We start from the raw sequence: 16,487 nt of genomic DNA on the forward strand, positions 1-16,487 counted from the left end.
ATGTTCTGGTTATCTGAGGTTGAAACTTGAGTACATTTTTACTTGGACACCTTGATGTGATTGATATACTAATGCAATACTGTTTTTCAGTTGTTACTTTAAAATAAGACTGTAGAAGTTAGATGTTTAATCTGCCATTATATTTTTCATTTCTGTGGGAATATGAATTCTGAATTCCTACTGATTTGGATATTTTTTAAACTAATAAATTAGCACTATTGCTATTGAATTATCATTTTGCTCTACATTGTATTACTATAGTTTTATGCCTACATCTTACCCCACGGCGCTTCTCTTCTTTCACAATGGTCTCTATTTTCTGTCACAATCCACAAGCTTCCCGTATCTGATGTTACTAAATGTAAATTTTGACCTCTCTGCAAATATTCAATAGGTAGGATATTTATCCCCATGAAAGTTGACCCTGTATCCCCCATCCTCACCATTCTGATTTCAGAATTGGACACTGTGCATCTTTGCACAGACTGAGCTTTTCAATAATAATGACTATGATCATAATATGCTAGTGAAAAAAATCAGTCAAACTTTTCATAGGTTTGGTTTGTATTGTACGAGTTTGTTATCTGGAGAATGTTTAGTCTCTTTAAACTTAAAACTAAAATCTAAAAATATAGTTTGGTTCTTATGGATATTTGGTTTTAATTACAGAATATTCCTGCATGGTTCTTTCAGGTGACAGCCTCTTCTTTTTATAAGCTCCTTTATCAGACGTAACCTCCTCAAAAGCAAAGACTGTCATACAGATTTTGTAATCCCCTGCAGTGGCTAGCCAAATAGCCTGTGGAGAGTAAGTGCCATTCCTCAGTAACAGGTTGTTAAAATTGTTTACAGTAGCCACTGAGCTTTGGATTTGAAATCCCAAAGTGAAATGCCAAATATACAAATGTATTCAGAAGAAAAGATTGTTTCATGATTGTTGGAGTGGGATAGGGAGGGAGGTACTGCCTTCTTACCCCAGACCTAAAGGCCATGGCAGAGGGGTTGTGGCTCACTCCGCAAATAGAGATGTATCTACTCGGATCGGGGGAACTGTAGGAGAGAATATGTGAAAGCCACTTCCTACGCCCAATACGAATGAGTTGTCTTTAAACATCTGCCAGGCCCAGACAGCTCTCCATGCAAGTGCAAGTTCACAAAGAAGTTTTCTACTCCTGTCCTATTCCGCCTTCCTTTGATCCTACTCTGCAAGAATTAGAAACTGGCAAACTTGGGGTGCAAGCATAAAAATTAGGTGTCTCATCTCCTTCCCCACTGTGGACTTGTAGCCTACAGAAGTTCCTAGCTGAAAGAAAGACCTAGATTTTGTACTATCTCATGTTTGGGATTTGGATTGAGACCAGACCAGAGAAGAGAATCATGGGCCTAGAGCTGAGATTCTATGTTGGAAATACCTTTGAGGCCGGGCGTTGTGGCTCACGCCTGTAATCCCAGCACTTTGGGAGGCTGAGGCGGGCAGATCATGAGGTCAGGAGATCGAGACCTTCCTGGCTAACACGGTGAAATCCTGTCTCACTAAAATTACAAAAAATTAGCCGGGCGTGGTGGTGGGCGCCTGTAGTCCCAGCTACTCGGGAGGCTGAGGCAGGAGAATGGCGTGAACCCGGGAGGTGGAGCTTACAGTGAGCCGAGATCGCGCCACTGCACTCCGGCCTGGGCGACAGAGCAAGACTCCGTCTCAAAAAAAAAAAAAAAAAAAAGAAATACCGTTGAGCCTTCCAGCAGGTGGGATGACAGTAAGCAACAGTCTATATAGTTAGTAATTGAAGTGAAGCCTTGCATGTTCCTAGGTGAAATCACCTGGGAATAGAATCTAAAATGAAAGGTGAGAGGACCTAGCATACTTGGTCTTGGTTTTGAGGAGCTCTCAAGTTCTGTACAATTATCAGCTCTTTTTTCAGACTGTAGGTACCTTTTATAAGTGTGAAAAGTACACTAACTTGAAGTATATAGACATCATAAACTTTATATATTTGTTTTCACATAAAAGTTGTCACAGGTGGATGTGTTTCTACTTAGAGGCAGAAACGCATAGATAATGGATTTCAATCTGGGCTGGTAGTCATTGCTATCATTAATTTTTCAAAACGCTATCAAAACAGATGTGAAATTTGAAGGCTTCTTTCCCCACACTGTAGTAGGTCAGGCCCTACCACTTGTTTGGAGACGAAATAATTGTTACTTAATAATGTATGTATAGCTGTCTCTAATGCTTTAAAAGGAATCTGTCGAACGTCATCCAAGTATTTTCTGTCCTGCTTCAGCTCCCCTTCCTCACAGGATTAGTTCGTGTGTTTTTTGTTGTCATTTCAAAGTGATGTCAGAAGTGATTTAGAGAGGTTCATGATATTTTATTTGAAACTGCTGGTGCTTAGATGTTTGAGGAAATCAAGTTTTTAGTGTGGATTAGAATTAAATATTCATCAGAAAATCACTCAAGGTAATTTCTAAATTACATGTCAAAGAGATGCAAAAATGCAAGTACTCATGTGGTTATTTTAACTTTCAAACCTGAGTTAGATTTTTGTTAGTAATTATAAAATAAGTAAATAAACTTCAGTAAAATTGGAGTTCAGTGACTTGAGTTAGGAGTGATTAACTTTTTTAAAGACGGACACAAATAACTTGAATAGCTATAATTAGCTTTCTTTACAAGTGGGGGTTAAAGGTAGAGGACACAGGTTATACTCTGGTTTTTTCACTGCTGTTAACGCTAATGTTAAGCAAAACGAAGCAGTTTTTGTTTTTTCCCTTCTGTACATTGTGCTTCCATGTATTAAAATTCATATTTGATTTAAAATAAACTGCATAATTTGCTCTTAAAGCAAAGATAATTTAAATATTGAGGAGTTCAAGAGAATATTAAATCGTAATTCTTGACAATTATGTTAGAATTAAATATTAAGTAATAAGGCCATCTAGTGGTAAAATTTTCAAGTTTTAGTGAATGAGAAAGTCTGATATCTGTTTCACTAAATATGAACTTTAGAGCTTATCAGATAGCTGTACTATAAGACCATTAAAACTTTATGTCTAGAAAATAGTTTAGCCTGAGGTAGCTTCTCCTTATAGATAATGAAGGCTCTCTGGTTATATCCTAAAGATCCTGTCTGCAAATTGCTCATTCAAATGCATGATATTTTTCTAGATTGTAATAATCAGAGCCACAAACAATAAAGAATAAAAATTGGGAACACAGTGGAGATTTAATAGCAGAATAGAATGTTAATATTTATATGCTTAAATTTTTTCCAATCTATTCTGTGACATCCAGGGCCTATTGTGTGCCAGGAAATGAGTAAGACTCAGGTCCTGCCCATAAAAGAAAAGCGCGCCATTGTTTGTCTTTGTATTTAGAACTTTTCAGAAGTGTTGGACATTGACAACTTGCTTTTTGAAACAATTAATCTTAAATAGGCCTGGAATCTGCATTTCAAACAAAGGTCTTTAAGGGATTGTTAGGCAAATACAGTTTGAGAATTATGCTATCTACTATGTCGCAATTATACAATAAAATGGCATCTTAGAAAATTTTATGCGTAAATGTAACTCAGATATGTAAATGGTAAACATTTGCTAGGGAAGGAACAGATAAAATCAGCCACATGTTTATGGTTTTTCAACAAGTGTCACAAAAATAATAGAGCAAAGAAGCTGAAAAGAAACTGAAGAGATACTTTTTTCTAACTCTTTGCATTGTTGTAGTGTTTAACAACATTATTAAATCTTTTTTTTTTTTTTGAAACAGGGTCTCACTTTTTCCCCCAGGCTGGAATGCAGTGGCGTGATCTCAGCTCACTGTAACCTCCGCCTCCTGGGTTCAAGCTATTTTCTTGCCTCAGCCTCCCAAGTAGCTGGGACTATAGGCGCATGGCACCACGCCCAGCTAATTTTTGTATTTTTAGTAGAAACGGGGTTTCACCATGTTGGCCAGGCTGGTCCGGAACTCCTGATCTCAAGTGATCTGCTTGCCTCGGCCTCCCAAAGTGCTGGGATTACAGGTGTGTGCCACCACGCCTGACCTATTAAATCTTTTAACAAATAAAATATGTCTCGAATATTTTTTTTTTTAATCGAACAGGACATTTGCTAAATGTTAAAAAAAAAGGATAGTTACTTTCGGCCAGGCATGTTGGCTCATGCCTGTAATCCCAGCAGTTTGGGAGGCCGAGGCGGGCGGATCACCTGAGGTCGGGAGTTCAAGACCAGCCTGACCAACATGGAAAAACCCTGTCTCTACTACAAATACAAAATTAGCCGGGCATGGTGGCGCATGCCTGTAATCCCAGCCACTCGGGAAGCTGAGGCAGGAAAATCGCTTGAACCCGGGAGGCGGAGGTTGCGGTGAGCCGAGATCACGCCACTGTACTCCAGCCTGGACAACAAGAGTGAAACTCCGTCTCAAAAAAAAAAGGATAATTACTTTCACATAAGCTGTGACTGCCTGCTTTCGTTTCTAGCTATCACAATTAGCTGTTACTGTCATTCAAGAAGTTTTCCTTAGTTTTGAAATTAACTATTAAAATTAATTTGGAATATTTTTATTTGCCTCTGAGGTTAATTATACTATTCACATATTAATCTTGTGTTCAGACTTTTCATTTTCATTTATAAAATAATTTTTCCCTCTAGGTGTTTGGAGTAGATGACAATCAGGATTATAATAGGCCTGTTATCAACGAAAAACATAAAGATCTAGTAAAAGATTGGGCTCTCAGTTCTGCTGCAGCAGTAATGGAAGAAAGAAAACCACTGACTACATCTGGATTTCACCACTCAGAGGTATACATCTCTTCTGTGTACCTATTTGAATGCATAAAGTATAAATTATTATTTTTTTTTGTCTGAGACAGAGTTTCACTCTGTTGCCCAGGCTGGAGTGCAATGGCAGGATCTCGGCTCACTGCAGCCTCTGCCGTCTGAGTTCAAGTGATTCTCCTGCTTCAGCGTCCCAAGTAGCTGTGATTACAGGCGTGCACCGCCATGCCCGGCTAATTTCATATTTTTAGTAGAGACAGGGTTTCACTATGTTGGTCAGGCTGGTCTCGAACTCCTGACCTCAAGTGATCCACCCGCCTCAGCCTCCCAAGGTGCGAGGATTACAGGCGTGAGTCACCGCACTCGGCCTGAATTCTTATCATTTGTAAATTACATTATTTTAAGCAATTAATGTATCTCCTTGTAAAATGCTTCTAAAAACTAAATTTTTATAAATTTATTTTCTAATGAAAGCCTAAAGCAATTTTGCAGTAATTCAGCTTTAATTTTTATTAGGTTTGAGAAATATTCATTTGTCAATGAGGAAAATATTAGGTTTCAGTAAGCAGTTAATGAGCTATATGCTCATGGTTCTGATTGGCATTATGAGATAAAACAAGAAACATATCCTGCTTATGCTTTCTTAGAAGTATATGTTTCCTGTATATCATACCAGGAAACATGTACGAGGGCACTGCCTGATAGATACAGTTTATATAACTCAGTAACTGCAAATACAGTACAGCCCAGGATATAATTAGAATAATATGAAATTAATTAAGGATTGCTTGGTTAAGATAATTACAGAGTCAGTATGCATAGTAGAGCTAGAAAGATCTGACCCAGAGCTGCCACTTTTAGCTCAAAGCTTTTGAATCAGTCACTTCTCCCTTATCTTCTGTTTTCTCATCTACACAAATGGCATTTTCAATAAAATCTATTTACAGAGAATTTAATGAAGTATATAAAGCATCCAGCATAGTACTTGCCTGAGATTTATGCACTTAACAAATGTTTTTTACCTTTATCAGAAATGATAATAGAATTTCATACCACATTGATGTGTCAAAAAGAAATGTAAAGAAGTATCTAAGGCATAAGTATTAATTATTATTTATTCAGATAATAAGAGCTAACCTTCAATGGAAGCTTTCATTCTCTGACTTATGCTATGTTGTCTCTCAGGAAATGAGCTAATTTGTAATATACAAATATAAATTAATAGAAAATAGAAAATAAAAGAAGAAAACAAAATATAAAAGAAGAAAATCAAGGTATAAATAAAGAAAATATAAATAAAATGTTACATTTGTATGAAGTATAAATAAGATTTGTTTCTTACATACAGGTAAATAGACCTATATGTTTGTTTGTTTGTTTATTAATGTTAAAATTGTTTCTTTATATGGCCTATTTCCTGAAAACTGTCAAAGCAATTACTGTATTTTAGTGCTCATTATTTCCCTGTGATTGGGAGAATTTTTATTCTGGTTTCTGTTTTATGAGATACTTAATTTACTTATTGAAAGCAGGTGATAATTATTTGAGGCAATATGTTGCCATTCTGAGTAACCCAGGAATGGTTTTGGTAAATGTGAATTTAAATAGACTCTCTTCTTTCTTCTCTATTCCTTCAACCCCGGCCAAGCAAAAGCTATAGCCCTGGTAGGTTCCTTTGTAGGAATTACCTAACATTACCTAACAGGACATTTAGAACACTCTTCACAGTATGGTTTTACATACACGTGTGTCAGTGACACTCATACTGTTGGTATTCTTAGCATGGTCCACATGGCTCTGGTACCACCTTCACTACTCAGAAATGTGGGCAGGTAACAGAAAACCTTGGATGGGATTAAGGATGCAGCAGGCTTTGGTATCCTTAGGAGGCTTCACTGTATGTGTGTCATTGTCTACACTTACTATTCTTTTTTTTTGAGACAGAGTCTCCCTCTGTCACCCAGGCTGGAGTGCAGTGGTGCCATCTCGGCTCACTGCAACCTCTGCCTCCCGGGTTCACGCGATTCCCCTGCCTCAGCCTCACAAGTAGCTGGGACTACAGGTGCGTGCCACCACGCCCGGCTAATTTTTGTGCTTTTAGTAGAGACGAGGTTTCGCCATGTTGGCCAGGCTGGTCTCGAACTCCTGACCTCAGGTGATCCACCCGCCTTGGTCTCCCAAAATGCTGGGATTACAGGCGCGAGCAACCACACCTGGCCTACACTTACTATTCTTACCTACTATTCTTGAAATCTTATAGTGATTTATCTATTTGAAGTCTTCACTTCTTCAATGTTTAGCTTGTCATTATTAACGTATTAAATCTGGCACTTTTTTTTTTCTTTTTGAGACGAAGTCTCGCTCTGTTGCCAGACTGGAGTGCAGTGGCACGATCTCAGCTCACTGCAACCTCCACCTCCTGGGTTCAAGCAATTCTCCTGCCTCAGCCTCCCGAGTAGCTGGGATTACAGTCATATGCCACCATGCCCAGCTAATTTTTGTATTTTTAGTAGAGACAGGGTTTCACCATGTTGGCCAGGGTGGTCTCGATCTCCTGACCTCGTTATCCACCTGCCTCGGCCTCCCAAAGAACTGGGATTACAGGCATCAACCATCACACCCGGCCCAAATCTGACACTCTTAATGAAATATTTGTTGTGACTAGTTGGTAATAAAGTTTCCGTCGTAGCTTTCCACTCCCTAGTTGTCATTACAGTTTTCATATGAAGCCTTGGCTTGTCTTGGATTTTCATTGAGAGGTGTCATTTTTAGTAACATAGTTTTTTTCAGAGAAGATCTTTATTTTCTAGAGAATTTTTATTTTATATAAGAGAAAATGTAATCAATGATAATATAGCAAGGTGAGGTTTAATTATAGGTTTGTATGACAAGTTAATGTGACTAAATGAAATTGTCTTTCATGAGACTCAGATAGACCAGGCTGCATGATTTTGTTTTCTTATTTTTGTCCTTTAGGAAGGCACATCTTCATCTGGAAGCAAACGTTGGGTTTCACAGTGGGCTAGTTTGGCTGCCAATCATACAAGGCATGATCAAGAAGAAAGGATAATGGAATTTTCTGCACCTCTTCCTTTAGAGAATGGTATTCTCTTTCTCTCTTTCATTCTTTATCCCTTTTTTCTTCTCTTTCTCCATTTCTCTCTCTTTCTCTTATTCTTCTCTGCTTTTTTGTGAATCATATATCAGTTGTTATTATAAAAAACAAGCCAAATCTATATAGTAAGAAGTAAGTTAAACCTAAATAAACATATTCACATATTCTCATGCTGATAAATGAATTTATTTTATAAGTAAAAGGCTGATTTTTATTAGATATTGTATATTTTGAGGGATTTTAAGCAGGGGACAAATTCAAAGTGATAAAACTCTTTTTTGAGAAATTTTGTGGACTTCGTAAGTTGAGACTTCCTAAGGACAGGTGGACAGACACCAGCTTGGATTTAATATTTCATTCCGAGGCACTTTTCATTTTAGTTGTAAATTTCTGCTGTTGAAAATAAGACTGGTTTTTTAATTTTGTCTTTACTTTTAAATGAAAATTCTTCCTACTCTTTCTGATATGCCGATATCTTAAGATATGATTTTGACTAATGATGCAGCTATTATTCAAGTATAATCTTAACTGAAGATAAGGAAATAATTTTTAGATGAAGCATATATAGGTGTGTGTATATATTACATAGAAAGATGAAGCACATATATATTATATATATAAGTTAAAATTTAAAAATAAGCTGAAGACAGGTCCAAACGATTTCATTCATAAATACAACAGATATTTATTGAGTGCCTACTTCATGTGGTACATTTAGTGAAAAAGAAATTAATAATCTTACAAATCTATGTAGTATGATTTTTATTACCTTTTATATTTCTGTGAACAGAAATATAAAGGCTTTTTAAACAAAATGAAGTTGTGTACCTTCAAGGATTTCATTATGACTTTTTGTTCATTCGTTTTCTAATTAACAATAAGACCCTGAGAGGAGGATGAGGAGATGATGGTTAGACACAGGTGGCGGAAGAAGCTTTCTTTTTTGCTGAGGTCTGCTGCCCAGCATGGGGAATATAGTTAATAAGATAGTGTTGTACATTTTAGATGTTCTCACCACAAAAAGTGCTAACTCTTTGAGGTGATGAATATGCTAAGTAGCTTGATTTAATTATTTCACATTGTATTTATGGTCAACATTTTATACACCATAAACATATACAAATATAAATTGTCAACTTACAATAAACAATTAAAAAACTTATCCAAGTTGAAAAATAAATACTCACTTACAGTTAAAAAGCAAAAAGACCCTCAATGAGATTTTGTATGTGGCTTTTATCTGTTTTCTTCATTTCATTCCGGTTGAAAATGGAAATTTGTTTTGTCTCAGGCTTGTGGCACCCCAAAAATATGTTTTAAGAATTTTGTAAGTATTAGAAGTATTTGAGGAAGCTACATAGCAGTGTACTAGAAAAGCTACGTCATTTATTTATATTAGAATCTAGAAGTTATTGATAGTATTACCAAAAATTCTTTTGAGAGAACAGAGTCATTTGGTTCATATAAACTGTGTTTAGGAAACAAAGAAACCAGACAGAAGGCTAGATAACTTTACCAAAGAATCTGTTATAAAATTATTAAGTATTATCTGTGAAAAGCAAAGTTCTACCCTTGTTATAAAAAATAATAGACCACTTAGCTTTCATGATCTCATTTCTATGTCATCATATTTAAATGAACTTATTTACATAAGCTGATAAATCCACTTAAATAATAAAACGTTTTTGTTAAGCATATTGAATGTATATGAGGAGGGGGCAGTATGAGAAATACTGGAAAAATACAAAAGGGTAAAGTAGCCATTACATTCTAGATGCTTCAGTTAGCACTAAGGAGATAAGATATATGAAAGAAGAAACAAAACAAGATATAACATGATTAATGACTAAAGTTAAATCTATCAGTTCAGTATGGATTTTCCTCCATCACATCCATTGTATTGATATGATATTTAAATACTAAACTTTTAGGATTATAAAGAGAAAAAAAAGACCCACAGAAGCTATATCTAGTATCTTTTCTCCATTTATCCCTAAAAGATTAGGAAGCTTTATATGTTAATTTATATTTCCCTGAAAAGATGTTTCCCTTTTCTCAGAAATACATTCCATTTTTTAATAGTCAGGAAAATCCTTAAATATTCTCAAATTCTCTCAGGTGGAAAAATCAAAATATATATTTTCTCATTGGCTTCTACTTGAAAAAAAAGAAAGGGATTTTGTATTTCCATATGTGGCATTAATAACCAGAAGACTATAATTTAAAAATTCCTCAATTTATAAAATTTTGCTATGTCCTAACTATGAAAAGTCTGCTGTTACATACTTACAATTTTTAAAATTCTTTTAATCAGCTATAGATTTTTTTAAAATGTTGTTAAAAGTTCTGCATTTTTCACTTTACTTAGGAAATCCAAAATTATCATTCTTTCAAGTAGATAATACTTTTTAAAAACTAGATATGTTGTTCTTCTCTACTATGTAGTTGAAAATATAGAAAATAAACAATGTTTATTTGACATTCTCTGTATAAATCTACAATAGATTCTGGTTTTTTGAGCAAACCTCAAGGATGGAAAGTTACAAAAGTGAGAATGAACACAGTGAACTTCCCTTCTATAAAACACATTAAGAGGAAAGAAGAGCAATATATTTAGGTTTAAGATCAGATGACCCTTTTATACCATTATGACTATAGTTAATAACAATGCCTTGTGTATTTGAAATAGCTGAAAGTAGATCTTAAATGTTCTCACCACAAAAAAGATAAGTACGTGAGGTAATGGATATATTAATTAGCTTGACTTAGCCATTCCATAATGGTATACATATATCAAAACATCATGTTATACACCACAAATATATATAATTTTTGTCAATTCATAAATAGAAAATTAAATATATGAAAGGAGAAAAATGATCAGATGACTCTAATTTTCATCTCATACAATTGGCCTTCCTGACTTCTCTAGGAATTGCTTATTTGTGCAGCTTGAAATTGTACTTAAACTACTTAGTCACAATGCTGGCTCGTTTGTTTTGTATACTTAAGTCATTTTTAACTTAGATCTCAAAATGTAATGTAATATAGCTGGCCCTCTCTAGCCATAGGTTTTGTATTAGTGGGTTTTGCATCTGTGAATTCAACTGAGGATTGAAAATATTTGAGAGGGGAAAAGAAATGATTGCGTCCCCACTGAACGTGTGTAGTCTTTATTTTTTTGTACTTATTCACTAAGCAATACAGTATAACAACTATTTACATAGCTTTTACATTGTATTAGGTATTATAAGTAATCTAGACATGATTTAAAGTATATGGGAGGGTGTGAGTAGGTTATATACAAATATTATACCACTTTATATAAGGTACTCAAGCATCCTTGGGATTTGGTATCCTGGGGGAATAAGGGGCCTGGAACCAGTCTTCATGGATACTGACAGACAACTGTATGATGCTCCTTTTATTTTTATTTTTTTTATCTTCATCAATTCCTTCTTTGTGGTTTTTATTTCATAGAGACAGAGATCAGTGAGTCTGGCATGACAGTGAGAAGTACTGGCTCTGCAACTTCCTTGGCTAGCCAGGGAGAGAGAAGGAGACGAACTCTTCCCCAGCTTCCAAATGAAGAAAAGTCTCTTGAGAGCCACAGAGCAAAGGTTGTAACACAGAGGTCAGAGATAGGAGAAAAACAAGACACAGAGCTTCAGGAGAAAGAAACACCTACACAGGTATACCAGAAAGATAAACAAGATGCTGACAGACCCTTGAGTAAAATGAACAGGGCAGTAAATGGAGAGACTCTCAAAACTGGTGGAGATAATAAAACCCTACTTCACTTAGGCAGCTCTGCTCCTGGAAAGGAGAAAAGTGAAACTGATAAGGAAACTTCTTTGGTAAAGCAAACATTAGCAAAACTTCAACAACAAGAACAAAGGGAGGAGGCTCAGTGGACACCTACTAAATTGTCTTCCAAAAATGTTTCAGGTCAGACAGATAAATGTAGGGAGGAAACTTTTAAACAAGAATCACAAACTCCAGAAAAAAATTCAGGACATTCTACAAGCAAAGGAGACAGAGTGGCACAAAGTGAGAGCAAGAGAAGAAAAGCTGAGGAAATTCTGAAAAGTCAGACTCCAAAGGGAGGAGACAAGAAGGAATCCTCCAAGTCATTAGTGCGACAAGGGAGCTTCACTATAGAAAAACCCAGCCCAAACATACCCATAGAACTTATTCCCCATATAAATAAACAGACTTCCTCTACTCCTTCTTCTTTAGCATTAACATCTGCAAGTAGAATACGAGAAAGAAGTGAGTCTTTGGATCCTGATTCTAGTATGGACACAACCCTTATTCTAAAAGACACAGAAGCAGTAATGGCTTTTCTAGAAGCTAAACTACGTGAAGATAATAAAACTGATGAAGGACCAGATACTCCCAGTTATAATAGAGACAATTCTATTTCACCAGAATCTGATGTAGATACAGCTAGTACAATCAGTCTGGTTACTGGAGAAACTGAAAGAAAGTCAACCCAAAAGCGAAAGAGTTTCACTAGCCTCTATAAAGATAGGTGTTCCACAGGTTCTCCTTCCAAAGATGTTACAAAATCATCATCTTCAGGTACTAGGGAAAAAATGGAAAAGAAAACAAAAAGTCGTTCCACAGATGTGGGTTCAAGAGCAGATGGTCGTAAATTTGTTCAGTCCAGTGGAAGAATAAGACAGCCTTCAGTAGACTTAACAGATGATGACCAAACCTCTAGTGTACCTCATTCTGCCATCTCTGATATTATGTCATCTGATCAAGAAACTTACTCTTGTAAACCTCATGGACGGACTCCACTTACCTCAGCTGATGAGCATGTACATTCCAAACTGGAAGGAAGTAAAGTGACGAAATCTAAGACTTCTCCGGTGGTATCTGGTTCATCTAGTAAATCAACCACCCTTCCAAGGCCACGACCTACCAGGACTTCCCTCTTGCGCAGAGCACGACTTGGTGAAGCTTCAGACAGTGAACTTGCCGATGCTGACAAAGCATCTGTTGCTTCTGAAGTATCCACAACAAGTTCTACATCAAAACCTCCCACAGGAAGGCGTAACATCTCTCGGATTGATTTATTGGCTCAGCCTCGTAGAACACGACTTGGCTCACTGTCAGCGCGTAGTGACTCTGAAGCAACAATTTCTAGAAGTAGTGCCTCTTCGAGGACCGCAGAAGCCATCATTAGAAGTGGAGCCAGACTAGTACCATCAGATAAATTTTCTCCTAGAATTAGAGCTAACAGTATCTCTCGACTCTCAGACTCCAAGGTCAAAAGTATGACCTCAGCTCATGGCTCTGCTTCAGGTAAATTGGATCCAGATTTCTAATAGCATTAGCATGTTGTATATTTGGGGGCTCCTTTTTTTTTAAAAAAAAAAGTAAGGTTGTCTTCCCAAGATACTCATTCAAAACAAAAGTTATGATATACGGGGCAGCGGCGGTGGGGGGTGTATAAAACAGTTTTACTTAGCATAGTAAATGGAAAATCAGAAGTTATATATACTTCCAATTAGAGTCCTGGCGCAAAATAGTGATTTCAAAACTAGGAATTCATTGAGCTGATTTAGGAGTTTTAATTTTCCAGTTGGTGCTATATTTGGATGTGTGTGTCAAAATTAAATTATCTGGAAGTATCTGGTTTAAAGTATAGGAATTAACATTGTGCTTCTAAAAGCATGTGTTTAACCTTTAAATATCCTCACATAATTCAAAGCCCTTAAGAACTTGAAGAAAAGCAGTATATGCTTTATTACTCCTTTCAGAGTTAAATAAAATAATCAATGTTTTCTTTTTTTTTTTCCTACCCATTTTGAAATGTCTCACATACTTTACCTATACTTTTTAAAGTTAGATCTGTTTATAGTTGGAGCAGGTGAAAACTAACCTTAATTTATTTCAGTGGAAGAAGATGGATTCATGGGGAATCACTCAGCGTATATTGGCCAAACTGACCTGTAGAAATTTAACTGGTTATGAGCATTATCTCACAAAGTGCTGTTATATCATTTAACTCTAGTAATTAGGTGTAATTGAATATAAGAACTACAAAAACTACTTACTTTCCACCAGAATTTAACTGATGCTGTTATATTTGTTTGCTTATGTGCTTTGTATTCAGAGCTGAGGCCATTGAGATACATGTGTGACCAAAGAGTAATGAGGTGGATATTTGTTTGTGTCCTATATGCATGTTCTCATTACTTCATAATGAGCCTCATATGTGGGCGGGGCTGCAAAGGCCAGTGTGGGAGGCCAGCTGTTACAACAGACATGAAGATGTGTGATTATTTTCAGTAGGCAGACATCTAAGTAAGCCCTAAGTCTTGAGTTAAGAGTGGAGGGGAAGTTGATATGAAATTTCATCTTTTTATTTTTGATTGGTTTACATCTACCACACCATCTCCTACAAGACCCTAAAGGAACAGTACTTTGCATATGATACTTTTTTCACTTTTCTTCCTCTTTTCACTGCTGCTTTCCTCCACTCCATTCACCTGTATCTCTTTGCTGGTCAGTGGGTTTGGTAATGATGGTCACTGTCTATGGTAGAAATGGACGTAGGGTGAAGCCAGATAGCATATAATCATGATTCCAAAAAAAATAGACAACATTTTCCTTATTACCCCGGTCCTCATTTCCACACTTGAAGCTTTGGTTGGTGGTTCACAAATTTATTGCCAAATATTTTAAAACTAACTACTACATTCTGGTTTATTTTCATTCTGTTTTTGGTTATGGCTTTACTTCAATTCACATTTCATCTGTGCTGCATTTCCTGATGAAATTTCTTCTGCTGTACTCCTTGTTTTATCACCTCATCTCCATTAAGATATGTATGTATTTTCCTGTCTTAACATAATTTCTATGTTACCAGGTAGCTTGGAGTACCTCTTAACACATGATATGGTTTTATTCCTCGATATTTAGGATAAGGCTTGAGATGCAAGCTAAATATGATTACTTCAGCAAGTCTAAGAAACAACTGTAAGATGCTATATATAAAGACAGATTTCATTTTCTGCTTCTTTGAATACAGAACTTGATAAATACTCAGTTTTCTGTGTCCAAAAATAACCTTGAATTGTGTATGAAATTCCCTAGGACACATTGATGTATATGATTTCAGTCTTTTCATACTTACTAGCAATATATTAAATAATTAGAATCATGGAATTTAAAAGTTAGAAGGGTTATTCTCTTAAGGGAACCAAGGCCAAGAGAGGAAATAACCCGCCCTGGGCACATGTCAGTGGCAGGGGCAGAATAAGAATCAAAGACTTTTAATCCCCAGCCTGTTGTTTTTCTACCGTATCTATTCTAGCTCTAAGAAATAGTTTCAGTGTTTACTTGTATGCAAGCTTCCAGAAGACAGCTAGAATCTACTGGATTATTATCAGGAGTATATGCAAGGTCAATATACAATATAAAGGTTTTGGTATTGTTTACTAAAATCTTTGCAGTTCTGATGTTTTACCCAGTTTATATTCTCTATTCCACCTTATGAGTGTAAAGCCATATTGTAATCTAGGATTGTATATTCAGATTCTCTCAAGATACCCACTTATAGTATTAGACCTTATCTAGGACAGTGGCCAGGATCTTTCCTTCAGTGAGAACATACTATAATAGCTGTATGGAAAAGGTGGTCAAACAAACAAACCTACCTGTTTGATTTTGCTAATTTAGGTGCCTTTGATATTATAACATTTCTGTTTAAGATAATTATAATATTTTGAATGGAAAAAGAAAAGAAAAATTTTAACTTTTGAAACATGATTTAAAAGAATGTTAAATCAGGCCGATCAGTGTTGCTGTGCACAGGATAAACTTTAAAGACCTTGGAAATAATCTGAACCTAGCACTTGTGATATTGTCCCAATTGGATATGTAAAAATAATTCCATAATGTTTCCAATTCATATTTTAGATGATGTCTCTAAAATATTTTTAGGCCAGCACAGTGTTTCATGCCTGTAATCCCAGTATTTTAGGGGAGGCCAAAGTTGGAGGATTACTTGAGCCCGGGAGTTCAAGGCTGCAGTGAGCTGTGATCACACTACTGCATTCCAGCCTTGGACAAGTGAGACCCTGTCTCCATTTAAAAAAAGGTTTTTTTAAAGAAATGTATGTGATAAAAATAGAAGATTGGAAATCTCAGATTTAGCAATATGAAGAGAAGAGTTCTGTATGTTTCTCTGATGTAATTTGCAATTTGCTTCTAGGAGTTTAACTAGTTTTTTTTTCCCCAAAACATTCTTTCAATGCTTCTTTTTTTTTTTTTTTTGAGACGGAATCTTGCTCTTGTTGCCCAGGCTGGAGTGTAATGGCACAATCTCAGCTTACTGCAACCTCTGCCTCCTGGATTCAAGTGATTCTCCTGCCTCAGCCTCCCAAGTAGCTGGGATTACAGGCGTGTGCCACCATGCCCGCCTAATTTTTGTATTTTTAGTAGAGGAGAGGCTTCACCATATTGGGCAGGCTGGTCTGTCCTCCCGTGTCAGCCTCCCAGAGTGCTGGCATTACAGGCATGAACCACTGCGCCCAGTCTCCTTCAGTGATTCTTGATATCAAGTTGTAACTGAAATATC

The 16,487-nt window shown here is 36.2% G+C and overlaps 1 protein-coding gene across 38 annotated transcripts in view; it reads left to right on the plus strand.

Annotated features, from left to right (window-relative positions):
* CEP170 (centrosomal protein 170) overlaps nucleotides 1-16,487 on the plus strand; it is a 131,976-nt gene that overhangs the window by 78,786 nt on the left and 36,703 nt on the right. For all 38 annotated transcript variants that reach the window (XM_063809549.1, XM_063809554.1, XM_063809559.1 and 35 more), the window contains 3 exons: nucleotides 4,651-4,800; nucleotides 7,753-7,879; nucleotides 11,372-13,204. In XM_063809549.1, the coding sequence (XP_063665619.1) occupies nucleotides 4,651-4,800; nucleotides 7,753-7,879; nucleotides 11,372-13,204 (2,110 nt within the window). The remainder of the gene's footprint in view (nucleotides 1-4,650; nucleotides 4,801-7,752; nucleotides 7,880-11,371; nucleotides 13,205-16,487) is intronic.

This window comes from Pan troglodytes, chromosome 1 (assembly GCF_028858775.2).
Source record: "Pan troglodytes isolate AG18354 chromosome 1, NHGRI_mPanTro3-v2.0_pri, whole genome shotgun sequence".
NCBI classification, from domain to species: Eukaryota; Metazoa; Chordata; class Mammalia; order Primates; family Hominidae; genus Pan; species Pan troglodytes.